Source organism: Passer montanus, unplaced genomic scaffold, assembly GCF_014805655.1.
Source record: "Passer montanus isolate IOZ18808 unplaced genomic scaffold, ASM1480565v1 scaffold35, whole genome shotgun sequence".
In the NCBI taxonomy this organism is placed as follows: domain Eukaryota; kingdom Metazoa; phylum Chordata; class Aves; order Passeriformes; family Passeridae; genus Passer; species Passer montanus.
The window spans coordinates 8,632,968-8,653,534 of NW_024368263.1; the positions used below are offsets into that span (position 1 = coordinate 8,632,968).

Genomic DNA, 20,567 nt, shown 5'->3' on the forward strand with positions numbered 1-20,567 from the left:
CACGAGCAGCAGCACTGAAACCTTAACCAGGGCCAGGCTCAGCACAGCAGGCACCGAGGGCAGGGCAGCGCCCGGGACACCCCGGCCAGGCTGGAACCTCAGAGCCCACCTGCCTGCAGGTGTCCCCTCTCCAGGGAGGCCAGCAGGGCTCCCCCAGCCCGGGATGGATGGAGGGGTGGATGGAGCAGCATTCCCAGCTCAGAGCCCTGGCAGTGCCAGAGCCCAGCTCACCACCGAGCCCTGGCGTGCTCCCCACAGTTCTCCCACGGCTGGGCTGCAGGAAGCCTCAAGCAATGGAGCACAGGGCATGGAATTTGGGCTGCCACAGGCTGGCTCCTTCCTCCTGTGCCACACTCATCATCCCTCACTCCAAACCAGCCACAGTTTCCCTCCTGAACGCCTTGAGGAAGAACCGCTCCCATCCCTCAGGACGTGAGGAGGAGAGGCTGTGATGCCACAGTAACATCGATTACAGCTGATGGGGAGCTAAGGACCCTCAGGAATTCTGTCCACCTTTCTGCAGCTTCGAATTGTTAGGCAAACACCTCTTCAAAGGCAGAGCCACTCGCACACCATTGCAAACCCATCTTCCGCACGGAAAAACGCCTCTAAAATGAAATGGAGGTTGGGCTGCAAACGGCAATAATCTCATCTGGCAGGAGGAGACAGATCTGTCTTCGGGGGAAGGAAGATTTGCCAGTCCCTGCTTTCTGCAAAAAGACAATCCCGAGCAGGGGATGAGCGGGGAGGGAGCAGAGGGAGCTGCCCATGGCCGGGGGCTCCGGCAGAGCCAGCCCGGCAGCTGTGCCGCTACTCCGGGGTCCTGGCAGTGAATCAGCACCGCCAAAGGTGGGCTCACGTTGGCGGAAGGTGCCAGCAGCCTCCGTCTCCCTCTGTAATTACTCCCCGTGTGTAGGCAGCTGCCTGTAGTGGCAGCATCGGCTCGGGGGCGGCTGACAGCTCCTCCACCAGCTCATTAGCACAGTCACTCCGAGGGTGAGCGCTGCTTCTGCAAAACCATGACAATGGGCTTCCCGAGCAGCGCCTCGGGAGAGCCTGCGGGAGCCTGCCATGGGCAGCGCCTGCTCCTGCCAGACCGCCGGGACAGGGCCAGGGGGCACGGCGGGGGCCGGGCACAGCGGCATGGGCAGGGGGCACGGCGGGGGCCGGGCACCCCGGCATGGGCAGGGGGCACCCAGCCTGGGCCTCGGTAGCATCGCCCCTCTCCTGGGGGGTGTCTCCTTCTGCCCATGGCTCCTGCACAGGCCAAAAAACCACCTGGGTAATGGGGATTGAAGCACTGGCACTGGTTTTGGAGTCAGACTCCAAAGGTTAAGGAGGCCCAGAAAAGCTCAGTGCTGAGCCCCCAGCTGGGCTCAGGGGTGGCTGAAGTCCTCAAAGGAACAGGGACACGCCAGGTTCTCGCAGGCACCACATGGCACACCTCTCCAGCACTGATGGCTTCAGAGCAGCCTCTGCTCACCACAGGGACACAACCAGAGCCAGGACCACCCTCCTCCTGCTCCCAGCATCCAGACACTGATTTTGGGTGAACCCACGAGCTCTTCACCAGCTCCTTCTCCTCACTGCCTGCACTTGGCTGCTCCCACCGGCACCCCAAGGAGCTGAGGTGTTCTCTAGCTCATGGAGACCTGCGGGCAGCCCCAAGCCCTGGCCGCTGGCACCGCGGGCAGCGATGGCTCTGCTCTGGCTGGGCCGGAGCAGCCGGGCCAGCAGTCAGCCCCGGTTCCCCGGGGCCGGAGCAGCCGGGCCAGCAGTCAGCCCCGGTTCCCCGGGCTGGGCCCCGCACGTGTGGGGACAGCGCGGCCTGCCCTGCGCTGCCCAAGGGCCGGGCCCGGGGTGACGGTGACCTGCTCCCCAAACCTGTCATTAGCCCCGTGCTTCGAGGACTACACACCTCAAACAACAACTGAGTCACGGCTGGGGCTGCTCCCAGCCCCTGTTTGCCCAGGCAGCGCCGGGCCCGGCTGTGCCAGTGCACGATCGCTGGAGCAGCCGGGGTGCCAGCTCTGCCCCGAACCAAGGACAGCCTGCACCGGGGCATGTCCGGGCAGGGTGGGAGGGAGCCCCGGGCACCGCAGCAAAATGTCACCAAGATTCAGAGCGACCACGATTTCGGGTGCCACAGCTCTGCCTGAACAGCTGGTACACCCCAGAACCTCCAAAACCAAGACTTCACAACTTCACTGCCTCGGTACTTTTTGTACTACATTCTTCTATTTTTTTTTTCTCCCTGCTCTGTGCTCCCAGGTAACTCAATCCAAGCCCTTAAATCACAGGAAATCGTGCAAGCTTCCCAGTTTAACAAACGACATCCTGCGTTACACGTTAGGCTACAGCAGTTTTCTTACTCTTGGTCTCAAGACCCAGCAGAGCAGAAACCGCTTCCTTCGGGGCGAAGGCAAACCACATAAATTGTTGCATTTTCCCAGGACACCGGGAGCAAAGCAGAAGGGAAAAACGGAGAATTGCCGAACTCCAGGGGATGGGGAAGGCTCTGAGAGCTCTGGCTTGTGGCAGAGCGCGGGGCTAGCCCGCTGCGGGGTGATGCGGGGACAGCGCTGCCCACCCGGGCTGGGACAGCCCCACGCGGTCCCGGTGCCCGCGGCTGCCCGGGCAAGGCTGGGGGTGCCCCGGCAAGGCTCGGGGTGCCCCGGCGGCCGCTGCCGGCCCGGCCGAGCGGCTCCGGGCACATCCCAGGGCCGGCCCCGGCGGCGCCTCCGCGTCCGCTCTGCCCCCGCGCGTCCCGGGGAGGGGAAAGGCGATAACGCAAATAATTGAAATAACTCAAACATCAGCCAAAGGGCCGGACGCGGCGCCGGGCACCTGTTGCGGACCCACCTTGTAGACATTCTCGGTGAGGCGGTGCACCTCCTCGGAGCGGGCCATGCCGGGCGGGCCGGGCAGCACCATGGGCGGCGGCGCGGGGTGCGGGGCGAGCGGCGGGCGGAGCCGGGCGCGGAGCGGGAGAGCGCGGAGCGCCGGCCGCCCTGCCTTTTATCAGCTCCCGGCGGCCGTGCCCGCCCCGAACCGCCCCGGCCAGCCCCGCGGGGAGGAGCCGGGCCGGGCCGGGCTGTGCCACGGCCGCGCGGGGCTGGGAGTAAACGAGAGGAGTACGAGCATCGCGGGGGAGGGAGGGATGCACTGCGGTGTGCTCCCTGTGCGGGATCCCGTGCCCATTCCCCGTGCCCATTCCCCATTCCCCATCCTCATTCCCCGTGCCCATTTCCCATCCTCATTCTCTGTGCCCATTCCCCATCCTCATTCCCCGTGCCCATTCCCCATCCTCATTCCCCGTGCCCATTCCCCATTCCCATTCCCCGTCCCTATTCCCATTCCCCATCCCCATTCCCCATTCCCATCCCCAATCCCCATTCCCATGCCCAATCCCCATTCCCCGTCCCCATTCCCAATCCCCATTCCCATGCCTATTCCCCATTCCCTATTCCCCATTCCCTATTCCCTATTCCCTATTCCCTATTCCCTATTCCCTATTCCCTATTCCCATGCCTGTTTCCCATTCCCATGTTCCCCATTCCCCATTCCCCATTCCCCATTCCCTATTCCCTATTCCCTATTCCCATCCCCATGCCTGTTTCCCATTTCCATCCCCATGCCCCATGCCCATTCCCCATTCCTCATTCCCCATGCCCATTCCCCATGCCACGCCCCATTCCACGGCCCATTCCCACTCCATGCCCCTTCTCCCCCCCATTTCCCATCCCACACCCCATAACCTACCCTACACTCCTGCCGTACTTCACCCCATAGCCCACAGCCCCACGCCATCCCCTGTGTTACTCCGCCCCGTGGCTCTCGCTGTGCCCCACATCCCTGGGCTGTCCCACCCTCCAGCCCCTGCTGGACCCCCTCTCTGGGGCTGTGCTCCATCCCCAGCTGTGCCCTGGGGAGCGGATGGGTGAGGAGCAGTCGGAGAAGGAAGAGCTGCCCCTGGTTTGTGGGGTGTTGGGAAGGAGGGTGCACATTGTCCAGGGAGGCCGGGACAGCAGAGATGGGATGAGCCATCACCACAACTATGGCTCAGGATGCTCAGCCAAGGGAGACCAGCCCTTGCCTGCCACCTCGCTGTCCCCAGGCTGTCCTGGCCAGCCAGGATTCCCTTGGGAGGCTCCTGCCAGAGCTCCCTCAGGTCCCTGTGGGATGCCCAAGCCATGCATCCCTGTCCCTGCCGTGCCTCGGGCCAGTGACAGCGGATCTTGTCCAGCTGCTGGGGGACACGAGGAGCAGGCCATGCCCTGGAGCCAGTGTCCCCATGCCTGTGCTCTGGAGCCAGTGTCCCCATGCCCGTGCCCTGCCCCGCTGTCCTCCCTGGGCACGGCCGCTCTCTCAGGGTCAGCTGTGGTTAAGCTGAGCCTCAGGGCCAGGCCGTGCCCATGGGCCGAGCCTTCCTCTCCCTCCTCTCTGCTGTGAGAAGCAGTGAAGCAGTTAAACAGCTGAGCGTGTTATTTCCCCTCACATCCATCAATTCCGAGAACGAGGAGCCCGGAGCCGGGTCGATACCTCCCTTTGCTGCTCCCCTTCCCGCTCTCCCTCCTGGCCCTGGCAAGGCCCAGCAGGGCACCGACAGCAGCTGCTCCCTCCGGCTGCCTTTGGGTCCCATTTTGGCTTCTGCCTCAGAGGTTCCACACTCCAGAGCACAGCGAAGAATTTACAGCCTCTGAGAAGGATTGTTCTCATGTTTCTGGAGTGACCAGTTAACCCTTTCCCACTGGGGCTGAGGAAAGGGAGCAGCTGCCCTGGGAGATGTCCCCAGGGGAATGCCTGGCTGCTGGGACACCACGGTGCCACTTTGCCTCTCCATCCCACGTGGCCAGACACAGTCAGCTCCCTCAGCCAGACGCCAGCACCTCGCTGGCTTTCCAGCGCTGGTGAAGGATTCAGGATCAAGCAGCCAGGAGTAGAGTGCCTCTCTCTGCATCTCCATCACCTTATTTTTAGTTACGTTATGTAAGTTCTTCGCTACGTCATGGATGTGGGGGGTTCTTGCATCTAATTCCAGTGTGACAGCCCAGCAATTCAAACAAGCTGTTCCTCTGGTGAGGAAGATAAAAGGATTTGTAATTTCTGATAATAAAAGAGGCCTTCTGGGACGGCCCTCAGAGAATCTCTTCCATCTAGGCCTGCTCGCAGACAGCCGCTCCACTTTCTTCCCATGCTCTGCTTCTCCTTATCCCCTGGAATCTGAGTGCTGAAAACCTTTCTCCCTCTTATCTCCCGGCTCCCGGAGCGGCTCCATGCCTGGAAGCAGCCAGGGAGTTCATTTCCCCACACCCAGAGCCACATGGAGCAAATCCTCCTTGTCCCTGGCTCCCGGCTGGCAGCCGTGGCCGGGGCTGCCCGCGCTGCCCACGGCCGGGAGCGGTGCCCGGGCCTGCGGCAGCGCTGCCGCCCGCAGCCTCCCGCAGCACCCTGGGAATTCTCAGCAGGAAAAACCTGCCTCTGCCTCGTGCCGGAGCGTTTGCTTTGATTGCCTTTTATTTATTTATTTTTTTTCTCCCCGTTGCTGCTCGCTGCCTTTTTGTCAGGGTGATTCACTCCCCGGGGCTCGGCGGCAGCTGGAGCGTGCCCAGGGTAACCATGGTGCCAGAGTCCCGTGGGTTACCTGAATCCCCACGGTGCTTCTCCATGTGCCCATGCGAAGGCGGGAGCATCCACGGCAGGGCCGTGGGTGCAGCGTGGGGAAGCACCACGCCAGACTGGGAACAGCAGTGGGATGAGCAGGCAGCAGCCCCATCCCCACGATCCCTCCCCGGGGTGACGGCACCGCGGCACACGCGGCACCGGCCACCTCCAGCCCCGGGTGGAGCGAAGTTGCTGTGGCAACAATAACTTATGTAATCCACCCCGCTCGGCTGCAGGTGTGGGGAGGAAATTGTGCTATTTTCGAGGTTTCATTAGGTTCCTTCTTAATTACCAGCGCGGCATCGCGCCAGCGCTCCCGGCCGGGTCACGCGCCCGGCACAGGGTGGGGATGGAGCAGGGATGGCCGGGACAGTGGCAGCTGTGACAGTGACAACCAGGGCAGTGACAACTGATGGCAGTGACAACCAGAGCAGTGATGGCCAGGGCAGTGACAACCAGGGCAGTGACAACTGGGGCAGTGATGGCCAGGACAGTGACAACTGGAACAGTGACAACCAAAGCAGTGACAGCCAGGGCAGTGATGGCCAGGGCAGTGACAACTGGGGCAGTGATGGCCAGGGTAGTGACAACCAATGGCAGTGACAACCAAAGCAGTGACAGCCAGGGCAGTGATGGCCAGGGTAGTGACAACCGATGGCCGTGACAGCCAGGGCAGTGACAACTGGGGCAGTGACAACCAGGGCAGTGACAGCCAGGGCAGTGACAACCGACTGATGGCAGTGACAACCGATGGCAGTGACAGCCAGGGCAGTGACAACCGATGGCCATGACAGCCAGGGCAGTGACAGCCAGGGCAGTGATGGCCATGACAGTGACAACCGATGGCAGTGACAGCCAGAGCAGTGACAGCCAGGGCAGTGACGACCCGGGCAGTGACAGCCAGGGCAGTGATGGCCATGACAGTGACAACCGATGGCAGTGACAGCCAGGGCAGTGACAACCCGGGCAGTGATGGCCAGGGCAGTGACAACCAGGGCATGCTGGCCAGGGCAGCAGTGGCTGGAGCAGTGATGTCCGAGGGCAGTGGCAGCAGCTGCACCAAGGGACAGTTCCCTCCATGTTCCCAGCTTGGGGACAGTCTCCCTGCTCCCAAAATGCCACCCTGGTGGCTGCCATGGGACACGGGACACGGGAGGGAGGTGCCGCAGGGCAGCATGACTGCCCAGGGAGGGGAGTGTGGCACTGCGGGGTCACCAAGAGCTGCCACATCCTCAGTGACTCGGGATGCCTCCGGTGACATGGAGAGAGGAAAATAAAGGTGGGTGGGAATCCCTGGGGCATTTGAGTGGGATGTGGCAGTGGCCAGCACAGAGAGGAGGAAGCAGAGGGACCATCATGGCACCAGTGCTGGTTTTTGTCACAGCCCCTGAGAAAATGCCCAGATTTTCCCAAGGAAGATCGAGCCCCAGCTGCTCCAGGTGGCCCCTGGGTTCTCTGGTACTGCCAGGGCAGGAGAGACCAGGCAGGGAACGGGACCAGGCTGAAGAAGTCACCTCCATCTCCTCTCCCACTCAGTCCCCTGGCTCTGTGGCAGCCCCTGGCTCTGTGCTCGTCCTTTTCAGAGTGTGCTGAGCCCACCCAGCCCCGGGGGCCCCGCACAGCCCGAGCGGGGCAGGTGTGTACCCGAGTGCCACCGTGCTAATGAGATTCCCAGGAGCTGCCTGTCCCAAGGTCCTGGGCAGATGGCTTCTCCATCAGGGCCCTGACATCACTGCCAGCCCTCCCTGCGCTGTGTCAGGAAGTTTTTCTTTCTCAAATAATCTAAACGTGATTTTTCTGACATCTGGGGGTCACTGGGGAATCGGCCAGGTGGGTTTGAGCCAAACCAACCCCCCACAAGCACAGGATGTGTTTTTTCTGAACACCTCACTCAGTTCTGTCCCCTGCCCTCCTCGGGGGCCCCTCCTCAACCCCAGGCTGTCCCCCACTTCCTTTGGAGCACCTCATTAAGGAGCTGGGCCAGCAAACCCCCACAGTACCCAGGTCTTGGAGCATCCTCCCAAAACTCAGCCTCCCCTGTGCAGGGCAGCCTTTGCTCACCAGGACACCAGCAGGGGCCTCGAGCTGACAGTGAGGAGGTTTAGGTTAAATATTGGGGATAAATTCCTCCCTGTGAGGGTGGGGAGGCCTGGCACTGGTTTCCCAGAGAAGCTGTGGCTGCCCCATCCCTGGAAGTGTTCCAGGCCAGGCTGGACAGGGCTTGGAGCACCTTGGTCTAGCAGAATGTCCCATGAGCTTTAAGGTCCCTTCCAGCTCTCTGGGTTTGCAAAACCAGGTGTCTGCTAAGAAGGGCAGGAGCCTCCCCTGAAATGGAAATGTGAACCCCCTTCTCTGAATTATTACGATTTTGAAATTAAGGGGCTCTCAGGCAAAGATATGGGAGCAGGAATAACAGTTCTTTATTAGGAAAAATAAAAAATACAAATGTAATAGTAAAAAAAAAAAAAAAACACGGCCAGAGTCAGAGCAGGAGCTGAGCCCTGTGTGTCAGGGTGGTGGCACAGCCCCATCCCATGGGGGCTCAGCCCTCCTGCAGTGCCAGCTGTGCTTCTGCTGGAGCAGGGATCCTGCACAAGGGGGGAGTTTTCCTCTGGAGCTCCAGGGCTGCTGGAGATGGGCCTGGTGTTCCTCTGGGAATGCAGGGCAGGAGAAAGCTGCTCCTCTGGGAATGCAGGGGGCAAAGGCTGCTGTGCTGTTCTAGGCTCAGATTGTGTCCAGGTAGGAATGCTTGGCTCCTGCCCTGGGCAGAGCATCTCCCCATGGGATGATGGAATTTGATCAGCCAGGCAGGGATACTCAGTGGCCATGAACAGTTGAGAATTAATAATTAATGGCCCATTAACAGAAGATGTCTCCTGGAGGGAGGATTGGGTGTGGAAGAGATAAAGAAAACTGCCCAATTGACAGAAGATAACTGCCCCACCTCTGACAGATGGGATTGAACACACACCCAGCTACACCTGAGACACAGCCCAGCCCATTCCAGGGCTCTGTCACTGCTGGTGCTGCTGGGAGCTGGTCCCTGAACCATCAAGGGGCCAGGACTCAGCAGCTGTCCCTGGGCTGGAGGTGTCCCACATGTGCCAGCAGCTCCCAGCAGTTAAATCCTGCCCAGCAAACCCAGCAAAGCCATTTCCTGGGGATTAGCCAAGGATGAGCAGTCCAGGCCCTTCTTCTGCAGGCTGGAAGCTGCAGTGCTGGACCCCGATTCCAGCTGGGAGAGTGGGACTCACAAAGTGGGGTGGGCTGATTTCACCAAGGGGAAACTGAGGCAGACAAAGTACTGAGCCTCTCGTCATCCCAGGGTTTCCCTAAATCCCGTTGGAAGCAGCAGCTGAGCAAGACTCCCAGCAGTGCAAGCTGCTGTGCCCAGGGATTCGGGGACAGTTCTGCTCCCTGGTGTGACACACGTGTCACCCTCTGGCCCTGCCACGGCGAGGGCTGCAGAGCCTGGGGACTGGGTGCCATCCCTGGGGGCACGATGGCAGTGCCCACAGGGACCCCCGTGCCCGTGGGCTGCAGGCAGCCCTGGTGGGCAGGGCTGGGACACTCCTGGTGCCAGCAGCGTCCCCCTGGCTGCCCGGGCCCGGCCGGGGACAGCCCTGCCAGTGTCCCCTGCCCTGCCAGGGCCGGGCTCACTGGGGACAGCCCTGCCAGTGTCCCCTGCTGTCCCCTGCCCTGCCAGGGCCGGGCTCACGGAGCAGCCCCGGCTCTCCCGGGAGGCTCCCGCAGGCACGGGGAGGAGCCGGGATGACGGGAAGCACGGAGTGGGTGGGAGAACAAAGCGCTGCGGGTGCTGCGCCGGGCCGGGGAAGATGGAGGCACCGGGGAATGAGGGATGCAGGGAGGGAATGGGGGATGCAGGGTGGGAAAGGGGGATGCAGGATGGGGATGGGGGAGTCAGAGAGAAAATGGGGGATGCAAGGAGGGAATGAGGGATGCAGGGAGGCTCTGGCTGCTGCACGAGGGGAAGGGGCAGCAGGGCTGGCCCTGGCCCTGCCACAGTTGGACAAATCCCTACTGCCATCCCTGGGGCTTGGGAGGGCTCCACAGCAAATCCAACCTGTGCCATGGCCCCTGGGGCTGGGGAGCAGAGCTGTGTGTTCTGGGGGAGCCCCCAAAATGCTCCGGGTCCCCCTCACTGCCGGGCTGGGGCACAGCCCAAGCCCTGTCCCTCCTCACCTGCCCCAGCGCCTGTTTCACGAGTGAGTAATGCTGAATTACAGCGCTAAGGAGCTCTCTGGGGATCCTTCTGAATAACAGGAATAGTTTATGCGATTTGCATAATTGGTATGATGGGATTTTGCATCACATTGCTGAGCTCGGGGAAGCGTCCGGGGCAGAGCCAGGGTGCTGCTGGGGGGCTCTGGGCACCCTGGGGAGCGCTGGGCACCCTGGGGAGCTCTGGGCACCTTGGGGGGCTCTGGGCACCTTGGAGCTGCCTCCCCCCTGCCCAGCCCTGGGAAGGACCAGCCGGTCACAGAGAGGTGGCAGAAGGGACAGGTTCAGGTCCTGCTGCTCTGGTCCTGCCACCCCCTGCCCGTGTCCCCCGTTCTGTCCTCAAGCTGGCACTGGGCTGGTCACAGCCCACAGCCCCCTCGGGCACGTTTTCCTGTCCCAGGACCACTCCTGGGCCGTGGCTGCCCATCCCAGCTCTGGGAAGCAGCAAAACGCTGGATCTCAGGCCTGAAGGACACGGTGCCAACTCCCCAGCTCCTGTTGCAGCGCCAAGGCCACCCAGCTCCCCGCACGGCACCTCCAGCCTGTCCACAGGGACACGGCTCCTCCTCTCAGAGCTCAGCCCAGCCCGGGCACTGCTCTCCTCTCATTTCCTCTCTCGCTAATTAATCACGGAGCCAGCCCGGGGCAGCCTGGCACGGCTCTGCCACGGGCTGGGGACAGGGGATGGGGACACGGGCTGGGGACAGGGGATGGGGACACGGGCTGGGGACAGGGGATGGGGACATGGGCTGGGGACACGGGCTGGGGACAGGGGATGGGGACAGGGGCTGGGGACACGGGCTGGGGACACGGGCTGGGGACACCCATCACGTGGCAGCGCTGGCCCTCGGGGACACCCAGCGTGGCCACAGCTTCACCCAGGACTTGAGGAGCCACATTCCACGGCAGGGCAGGGCAGGGCAGCAAAAGTGGTGACACGAGGACAAGTGCCACCTCCCAGTGCTCCTTCCACCCATCGCCAGGGGTCTGCATCCCCCAGGAGCAGGAATTTGGGCTCCTACGTCAGAGCAGGCCCTGCCGAGGCACCTCAGCCCTCTGAGGAATCCCAGCCCTGCTCAGGCACCTCGGCCCTGCCAAGCAGTGGCAGCTCCCGTCTGGCACAGCAGCCAGCAAAGGTCACATTCCGGGCCGTGGCCGCGCCGCGCTCGGACAGACCCGCTTTGTTCCCAGCCCTGCTCTAATTAGGAAATTACGCTGATTTTTTTTTTTCCCTCTCACAGTTGAACTATCAAAACTTGGGCTTGTTCCCTGCCAAAGCCTCTTCTACTCTGCTGGTGACTCAGCGTGACACCAGGGCACTGGAAATACGGAAGGGGGAAAGGGAGGGAGCCAAGGTTGGCTCCCAGTGGGTCCCAGTGGGCAGCTGGGATGGGGGTGGCACTGCAGGGTTTGGGTGCAGAATGCAGCACCCTGGCAGTGCCCCTGAGCCCCTGGAACCCCACGCAGGGCAGGGCGAGCTCAGGGTGTGGATAATGAAGAGGAGGAGGAGGAGGAGGAGGATGAAAGATCCCACAAACTGTGCTTGGTTCTGAGTCAGGGTTTGCCGGGGAGGGTGGGGGACAAGGGACACTGTGAGCTCATTCCCCTGGGGGGGAGCTGAGGGGGGACAGGGAAAGCCCCCAGGGCCTCTGAGCCCCTTGTGCCAAAAAGCAGCAGGACCCAGATGAGAGGCCATGGATCCGACACCTCCGGGGTTCCCAGCTCTGTTTGGTTTCTCCATGGGTGTTCCAGGAAACAGCATGACAGCGTGTCAGGGTGCAGCTGTGTCGGGGTGCAGCCGTGTCGGGGTTCAGCTGTTCTGGGGGGGCTGGCAGCCCGTCCCCGGCAGCGCCATCCAGCTGTGTTGGCATGGAAACTGCCAGGGCTCTGCCACCGCCTCCCGTTACACAATTCCCTCTAAGCCCCGGGAAGAGGCTGCTGAGGAGGGGAGGCAGCTCCCGGCCTGTGCCCCGACCCTGCCTGGTGTCAGCCGGGGGCACACGGAGGGCTGGGGGTGGCTGGGGAGGGCCCAGCACAGCCCCAGGGAGCGGTGCTGGTGCCCAGCTGCCTCCTGGACAACAGGGAATAGGAATCTATTTAAAGGCACTGCTGCTTGCATAACGCTGGCTGGAATTCCTGCTCCTGTCTCAGACCTTGCTCGGGCTGGGGGATGAAGGCTCTCCCAGCAGAGCTCCTCGTTCTCCCCTTCCCCTGCACGGGAATCCCACAGAGCCACACCAGTGCTGGGAACAGCACCGAGATCCAGGAGGAGTGAGTGTCCTGGGACGCTGCAGTCCCTGTCACTGTCACACGGCTGTGCCTGCCCCCAGGTTTGCCCTGGGCATTGTCCAGTGCCACAACCTCTCCAGAGGGGCCAGGCCATGCCAGGCCATGCCAGGGCTGGGGGATCCAGGGAGGGCTCTGGGGGCAGCCGAGGCAGGAGCTGAGGTTTGTTCCTGCCCTCAGGGTTCAATGAACAGCAAGCAGCGCTGCCCCCACGCTCAACATCTGGCCAACCCAAACACAGCTGGAGGAGCTCTGTGTGCAGCCCTCCCGGCGGGAGCTGGCTCCCACCCCGCTGCCAAGCTGAGGGGCACGGGGAGTGCTAATTAAACACCCCAGAGCCGGCACAGCTGCTTTCCCAGGGCCGGGGGGGCTGAGCCGCCCCGAGGGTCTGGGGGCATCCCGCTGCTCCCAGCAGCAGGAGAGACGAAAATGCAGAGTAACAAGGGAGCAGCTGCTGCCCAAGCACAGCCAGAGGCGCAGGGACGCCCCAGCTGGGGCCTCGCCCTGCAGCGGGTGCAGCGTGGGGTGTCCCCAGCCCCTGTGCCCACGGCAAACGGGGGACAGTCACACACGGGGGCTCGGTGCTGGCTGGACAACTCCACAGGGATGGGAGCACAAAGTCCTGCAGAGGGAGGTGAAATGGAGGGAGCCACATGTCCACGTGAGCCCTGAGTCTGGGCACAGAGTGCCCGTGGAGCAGTTTGACAATTCCAGAGTAATTCTTAACAAATCCCCTAATTTGGCCTTGCTGTAAAGCCAAGGAGGGGAGGGCAGTGGCAGAGGCTCTCAAAAGCCCCAGGCACACCAGAACTGTCCCAGCACTGTCACCTCCCGGGCCATCCAGGGCTGTTTGTGGCACACACGGAGCCTGCTCTGAAATTTCCTGCCCACATCTCTGCCAGGAGCAGGCAGGGCAGGGAGGAGGAAGGCAACTCCTGCTCATCCAAAACACTCCCTGTGCAAACACGGGGCTGGAAGAGGAGTCGGTGGAGCCAGTTTATTGTCACAGCAGTTTATTGTCACAGCAGTTTATTGTCACAGCACAGACAGAGGTCACAGCCTGCCCCCGGCCCTTCCTCCCGAGGAGGAGACCCGGCAGGAGCTGCTGGGGCAGGGAGCAGCAGAGGAAGCTGCGGCCAATCTGCTCCAAACTTTCCTGCTGGATCAGTAATGGCCCCTCCAGTGTGGCAGCCAATGGAAGGAGCTGCATTAACCCCTTCAGCACCAGCCCTGCTCCCTCTCACACCCAGGAGTGCAGCCACCAGCACCCGGCCCGGCCCTGGCAGAGTCCCTGGGAGGGCTGGCTCATCCCTCCTGTTCATCAGAGAGGAAACCAGAGCAGAGGGACCGCAGCACACCCTCCTCGGGCCTCTCCCGTGGCCATGCCAGTCCCAGGGAACACGGTGTTCCCGAAGCACCTGCAATGGAAGCTGCTCTCCCAGGACAGATCCTTTCCAGAGCCTCCCGGGAGTGCCCCGCACATGAACCAGGGCCACGCTAAACAGCCCAGCACCCGCTGGCACCGGGCTGAAGGAGCCTGAAGGAAAAGGAACGGAATGCTCCTGCCAGCACGGCACTGGTGAAGCCAAGGCTCTCTCTGCTGGGAACGGGCTGCGTTGCAGCACAGCCGGCACTGAGCAGACAGAATGAACCACCGGGAGCACTGCAGGACCCTGGCCTGGGAGGGCTGGGAGCAGCAGCTGGCTGTCCCCACAGCAGCCGGGGTGACCAGAGCCACGGCTCTGGGACCATCCACTGCCCTGGCCAGCTCCAGAGGCAGCAGCTGCTCTGCCAGCACCGTGCTGGTGTCAAACACAGGGCAGGGACTGTTGGGTTGGTAGGGAACATTAGTGAGGACACAGCAGAGGGACTGGGAATGGGGTGGCTCCAAGGCACCCACTGCCTTGGGGACACATGAGGAGGATGAGGATGCCCTGGCCAGTCTTTGGAACACAACATGGAGAGCAGGACTCCACCCAGAGCTGCTGCTGGCCCAGTCCCTGGGATCACTTTTTGTCTAGCACCAGATCCCACAACCCCAACAACAGCCCCACAAAGTCTCCAGACCCTCTGGTCCTTCTGCTGTCGCAGAAATGCAGATTAAAGGCTGTGGCTTCAAGAACATAATAAATAAAGATCTGCAGTGTCCTGAAGAGCATCTGCAAGCTGGCAGGTGAACTCGTTCCAAGAGCAGCCAAATCTGCCACCACCTGGCTGTCAGCAGCGTTCCAGAGCCTTCAGCATCCCAGTGAGTCCTCAGAGGGCTTGGGGCTCCCTGCAGCTGCTCCCAGAGCACTTTGGAGTGGTGATTTCTGGAGCTTCAGGCCCCGAGTCCAGAGCAGCACAAGGAAACGTGTCCGAGTCCCCGAGGCAACGTCCAGGAGCACTGGAGCAGAGTCCGTGGGATCCATCCCAGGCAAAGCTGAACTCTGACGCTGCAGCAGAGCCCACCAGGGAGGAATGCTGGCTCCTACACTGCCAGGAGCTCCATGCTGGCATGGCAGGAGATTTCTGCCAGCCCAGACTGCCCAGCTCTGTGGGGCTCCGTGCCAGGGCTGAACCGTGCCCGGCTGCTCAGCCCACAGCAGCTCAGAGCAGGGCTGAGCAGCCAGCCTGAGCCTGGCCCAAACCAAACCCCTGGGGCTGGTTCTGCACGAGCCAGTGCAGCAGGACAGGGACATGGCCAGCCCTGCACAGATGGCCCCAGGAGAGAGAAGGGACAGAGGGACAGGGACACCAGAGTGCTGCACAGGGCTGGTGCTCCCCCAGCCCAGCACAAACATGCTCACCCTGAGCATGGGATTTCCAGGGGTTTGGCCAGAGCAAAGGCAGACTGACCACCAGAATCAAACCTACAGAGAAAAATTTGGCTTTGGATGATTTAGAGTTGCTGTTTAATCCCGAGACAGCGCAGCTGAGTGAGTCTGGAATTTAAGTTACAAAAAAAGAAAGCACTAGAAAATAATCTTGATACAAGAGCGATAATCAGCTGAGGTTCCCCACCCTGTGCAGGGAATCCTGCTCCACAATCCACCCAGCACAGCTGGGATGCTGCCAAGGCATTGCCTGCTCCCAGCACACCCTGGGAGGGCAAACTGTCCAGGGTGAAAGTTTGGTGGGGGAATCCCCAGCACTGGGAGTTAAGATGCTGCCACCAGCTCTGGCTTTGGCCTGTTCTTGATGGGTGACACTTCTGTGGAAGGAAAAGAAACTTGTTACAGAATCAGGGAATGCAAATATCCTGCAGCCATCTCCTGAGGAGGATCCAGGGCTCAGAGTCCACTCTGCACAGCACCTGAACTAAGAGAAATTGGTTAGAAATAATCCACGTTCCCATGAGGAAATGCCCCCTTTTTCTCACAGCACTGAAGAATTACAGACTTTCAGAACACGCCCAGCCCAGGGACAGATCCTGGGCAGGGGCAGAGGCAGGGCCAGCTCTGCCCTCACCCTGGGCCGTGTTTTGTTTGGCCTCAGTGCTGACATCTGAGCCCTGTTTAGGAGTAAACAAGCTCCAAGGAAACCAGCCCCATTCCCCACACCCCAGATTGCTCCTGGGCAGATTCCACACAGGGAAATGGCTTCTTCCAGCTCCTCTTTCCACAAGCAGGGAGCTCCAGCTCTGCTGTCCCAGGAAAAGTCTTCAGCAGTCTGAGTTTTCAGCTTCTCAGAACAGAGACCTGATGAATCCCAGTGGGCTCCTTCCCTGCCAGGCAGGGCCACCAGGGCCTGTTTGGTGACTTTCTTAGTGAGCTGTCCCACTTCCCAGCTTCATTCCCACACAATCCATCCACTGAGGCTTCGGATCGCTCAGGAACACTCAGGGACCACCAGCTGCATGCTCTGACACTCCTGGAACTGTGGGACTCCAGTGATCCTCATCCAGCTGCTTCCAAACCACTGGGAAGTGAGGTGGGAAGAGCTCCAAGCCATCCCAAGCCTCAGGGAAATCCAGTGTTGTGCAGGGTGAATCCAACATCCACAAAACCCCCAGGGCTGTATGACAGGACTGGCCCGGGGCTGTGGGAGGAAGCCTTGCCTGGCTCAGGCAAGGAAGGAATTCCTCATGGAGCCTCCTGCTGAATGAGGTGTCTCAGGGCAGGAGGCTGCCTCAGAGCAGGTACAGGAGGTACAAGAGCAGCAGGTGTCACACAGGAGCTCCCCAAGGCTGATGGAACAGCCAGCGGAGCCGGGGGTGCTCCCGGAGCGAGGGCTCAGCTGGGGCTGTCCCCACTCCAGGAGCTGCTGTCCCCTCCCATTTCCCAAGACACTTCCGTGGGGAGAGGGTCTCAGAGCACTGCAGGGGACAGGAGCACCAGAAGCCAAAGCTGTGCAAGGAGAACATACCTGGGATCTTCTCTGGGAGCGGCTCCGAGGGAACTTCGGGAAGCTCCAACTGTTCCTGTGGGGACATTACAGACCATGAGTCACACGTGTCACAGAGCAGAGCATGGGCAAGCACTGGGGGGGCAATGTCCCACATTTCCCCCCAGACTGAGCTCTGACAGTAGCAGAAAGGAACTTGAACTCCAGCTTGCTGAAAACGTGGATTTTAACCACAAAAACACCAACCCCACCTGAGTAATAGCATTTAATTCTTCTAGAATGGCATCTTCATCCTCCTCAGGAGTAGCAGAAAGGAACTTGAACTGCTGTTAAAACCAGCTTGCTGAAAACGTGGATTTTAACCACAAAAACATCAACCCCACCTGAGTAATAGCATTTAATTCTTCTAGAATGGCATCTTCATCCTCCTCAGTCAGGCTGCCAGCCAGGAGCTCGTCTATTTGCTGTGGGGGAGAGGGAAGCCATCACAGCCCAGCCTGCTGGATGCAGTGCCCACCCAGCAGCTCTGGGCACAGGCTGCTCCCAGCCCCCGATGCACGCACCCTCTGGTACTCCACAGCATCCTGGGTCTCCCCTATTATCCTTTCCACTTCTTCTATGGACATCACCTGCAGGGCAGAGCCAAAACCCAGCTGTGGGAGGGGCCTGCAGGGAGGCAGCTCCAGCCAGGCCCCTCTGAAGTGCCCAGCCCAGGTACCTGGTGCATTTTGTTCAGACACTCGTTGCCGATTTTCAGGCCCTCGATGACCTTCATTTCAATCTGGGTGAATTCAATGTCCTGGACCTGCGGTGGGAAGGGGACAGGGAAGAGCCTGGCACAGCCTGGCCAGCACTGGCACAGGCTGCCCTGGGAACCCTGCAGGGATTCAAGAGAAATGGGCACGTGGCACTGGGGACAGTGGTGGCCCTGGCAGTGCTGGGCAGTGCCAGGGCTCACAGGGCTCTTCCCACCAAATGATTCCATGGCTGGCACTCTTAGGCACACACAGGCTGCCAGGACCACCAGAGCAGCTGCAAGGAGGAACCAGTGGAGCCCTTTCAGGGCTGTCAGAGGCACCAGCAGGAAACATCCACACAAAAAGCTCAGCACAGGCAGCTGCACCAGCAGGTCCAACAGCCCCTGAGGTGATTCCACTGGATCTCCCAGCTGCCAGTGCCAGCTGAGACCTCCCCAAACCCAAACACACCAGCTCTGAAATGACAGGGCTGGCACGAGCCAGGAAGGCCCCAGTGCAGCCATCCCCTGTGAGTAATGCCTCAGCAATTCCCAAAGCACACCTTCAGCAGGGAACCTGCAGGTCCCAAACACACCACTCTGTGTCTCCAGGGAAAATCATGGCACACCAACAATTTTGGAGATATTTGCCCTTGGACAGAGGCTGAACACCTGCCAGTGGCTTGCAGTGGAATTCCAGGGGAGCCCCAGCCCAGAGCCCCAGCCTGGCTCACCATCCTCTCCAGGTTGCTGATCTGGTTCTCTGTTCTATCCAGCAGCTGCTCCTGGTACCGTTTCTTCTTCAGCAGGAGCATGGCTTTCCTGAGGGACACAGAGGGAGGGACACGAGCAGGGTGAGGCCACTGAAGCCTAAGGGAGCCCCCACAGCCACGTTTGTCCCGTGTTCTGCTAAAGGGGCAGCTTTGGGCAGCTCAGCTGGCAGCCTGGGCTGCTCCTGCGGGCAGCAAGGGTGAGCAAACGGGGTGTTGGGAACAAACCCTGCCCTGGCACAGGTGCCCAGAGCAGCTGGGGATCCCTGGCAGTGCCCAAGGCCAGGCTGGACAGGGCGTGGAACACCTGGGACAGCGAGAGGTGTCCCTGCCACGGCACGGGTGGCACTGGGTGGGGTTTGAGGTCCCTCCCAACCCAAACCCCTCCGGGATCCCGATTCCCACAGGCAGAGGTGCCACCCTGGCGGTGGCACTGTCCCCGGGCCCGGGTGACGCTGTCCCTCACTCTTTCTTGCCGTCCCGCAGCAGCTGCCGGGCCAGCGCCCGCTCCCGCTCCAGCCCCAGGCTCAGCCGCTTCTGGTACTGCCGGAGCTTGTCCCGCTGCTGCTTCAGTTGCTGCGGGACACACGGACAGGGGGACAGACAGAGGGACGGACAGAGGGACAGGCAGGGGTCACAGCTCAGCCCTGACAGCTCCAGCGCCCCTCAGGCAGCGCCGCTCCCCGGCCCGGTCTGTCCCCGCCGTGTCAGCGACAGCACCGGGGGTCGCTCAGCCCCAGCCGGGCCGCTCCGTCCCCCCTCAGCAGCCCGGCACGGCACGGCACGGCCCGGCCCGGTCCCTCCCCCGGCACACCGGCCCGGCCGCTTAAACTCTCCCGCTCCCCCGCTCGCCATCCCGGCCCGTCCCTCCCACCACCCCGGCCCGCTCCGCTCACCAGCACGGCCCGGTCCTGCTCCGTGACGCGGCTCCGCCGTTTCCGCCCGAACAGGTTCCCCATGGCCGCTCCTGCCCGGCCCGGCCCGGCCCGCCCCCGACGGCGGCCGCGAGGGGCCCGGCCCCGCACAACGCGCAGCGAGCGCCGCAGCGGCGGGGGCGCGCCGCTAGGGGGCGCGCTGGGGACGGGAATATCGGGAATGGGAATAAAATATCGGGAATGGGGATGGAAATAGCGGGAATGGGGGTAAAATATCGGGAATGGGGGTAAAATATCGGGAATGGGGATGGAAATAGCGGGAATGGGGGTAAAATATCGGGAATGGGGGTAAAATACCGGGAATGGGGATAAAATACCGGGAATGGGGATGGAAATATCGGGAATGGGGGTAAAATATCGGGAATGGGAATGGAAATACCGGGAATTGGGATAAAATACCTGGAATGGGGGTAAAATACACCGAATGGGGATAATGATAAAATACCGGGAATGGGGGTAAAATATCGGGAATGGGGGTAAAACATCGGGAATGGGGGTAAAACATCGGGAATGGGGATGGAAATACCGGGAATGGGGGTAAAACATCGGGAATGGGGGTAAAATATCGGGAATGGGGGTGGAATATCGGGAATGGGGATGAAAATAGCGGGAATGGGGGTAAAATACCGGGAATGGGGGTAAAATATCGGGAATGGGGATGGAAATAGCGGGAATGGGGGTAAAATATCGGGAATGGGGGTAAAATACCGGGAATGGGGATAAAATACCGGGAATGGGGATGGAAATATCGGGAATGGGGGTAAAATATCGGGAATGGGGATGGAAATACCGAGAATGGGAATGGAAATAGCGGGAATGGGAATGGAAATACCGGGAATTGGGATAAAATACCTGGAATGGGGGTAAAATACCGAGAATGGGGATAATGATATCAGGAATGGGGATTAAAATATCGGGAATGGAGATAATAATATATGGAATGGGGATAATGATATCGGGAATGAGTATAATAACATCGGGAATGGGGATAAAAACAACTGGCATGGGAATAATACTGGGAATGGGGGTAATGATATTGGGAATGGAATAAAAATACCGGGAATGGGGATAAAAATATCAGCAATGAGTATAACAATATGGGGATAATAATATTGGCAATATCTGAGAAAATAATATTGGGAATGAGGATGAAATAGGGCATGGGGACAATAATATCTGGAATAGGGATAGTAATATCGGGAATATTGGGAATAAGAATGTCAGGAATGAGGATAATAATATAAGAAGTGGGGATAATAATATCAGGAATGAGGATAATAATATTGGGAATATAATATGGGGAATGGGAATAACCAGGAACGGTTATAATATTATATTATATAGGGAATATATTATATAATATTATAATATAGGGAATGGGGATAATAATTTAGGGAATGGGAATAACTGGGAATGGGGATAATAATATTGGGAATGGGGCTAATAATACCGGGATGTAGATAACAATACAGGGAATGGGGATGATACAGAGAGCTGCATTTGCACCCTGGGATTGGCATTGCTGCTGCTCCGCCCAGCTGGGACACAAATCTGTCACCAACAGCCCTGGGACCTGCCAGACCCCGAGCCCTGCACCCCAAACCCCTC

The 20,567-nt window shown here is 60.4% G+C and overlaps 2 protein-coding genes across 9 annotated transcripts in view; both read right to left on the minus strand.

Moving 5' to 3' along the window:
* The window catches only part of BAIAP2 (BAR/IMD domain containing adaptor protein 2), a 40,506-nt gene extending 37,518 nt beyond the window's left edge, over window positions 1-2,988 (minus strand). For all 7 annotated transcript variants that reach the window (XR_005628216.1, XM_039715809.1, XM_039715812.1 and 4 more), the window contains exon 1: window positions 2,863-2,988. Coding sequence is in view for 6 of the 7 variants with exons in the window: in XM_039715809.1 (XP_039571743.1) it covers window positions 2,863-2,934 (72 nt within the window). In the remaining variant the exon portion in view is untranslated. The remainder of the gene's footprint in view (window positions 1-2,862) is intronic.
* Window positions 2,989-13,192: 10,204 nt separating this feature from the next.
* CHMP6 (charged multivesicular body protein 6) lies at window positions 13,193-19,069 on the minus strand. Of its 2 annotated transcripts, XM_039715816.1 has the most exons (8): window positions 18,921-19,069; window positions 18,491-18,600; window positions 17,989-18,076; window positions 17,237-17,323; window positions 17,082-17,147; window positions 16,902-16,982; window positions 16,540-16,594; window positions 13,193-15,385 (listed from the first exon to the last, which is right to left on the minus strand). In XM_039715816.1, exons 1-8 carry the CDS (start codon window positions 18,981-18,983, stop codon window positions 15,333-15,335), a joined length of 603 nt encoding a protein of 200 aa, XP_039571750.1. In that variant the 5' UTR covers window positions 18,984-19,069; the 3' UTR covers window positions 13,193-15,332. The 2 variants fall into 2 exon arrangements, with proteins under 2 accessions (XP_039571750.1, XP_039571751.1); XM_039715817.1 differs by lacking the exons at window positions 13,193-15,385; window positions 16,540-16,594 and adding an exon at window positions 16,606-16,697 and having other exon boundaries at window positions 16,820-16,982.
* Between the last annotated feature and the right edge of the window lie 1,498 nt (window positions 19,070-20,567).

What these genes read in the sequence shown, in the direction of transcription:
- CHMP6 (XM_039715816.1), bottom strand. Translation starts at nt 18,983, where the DNA reads ATGGGGAACCTGTTCGGGCGGAAACGGCGGAGCCGCGTCACGGAGCAG. An exon ending in TCAGCAACCTGGAGAGGATG is followed by an intron (nt 17,324 to 17,988) that starts GTGAGCCAGGCT and finishes TTCCCACCGCAG; the next exon opens with GTCCAGGACATTGAATTCAC. An exon ending in AATTAAATGCTATTACTCAG is followed by an intron (nt 16,595 to 16,901) that starts GTGGGGTTGATG and finishes ATGTCCCCACAG; the next exon opens with GAACAGTTGGAGCTTCCCGA.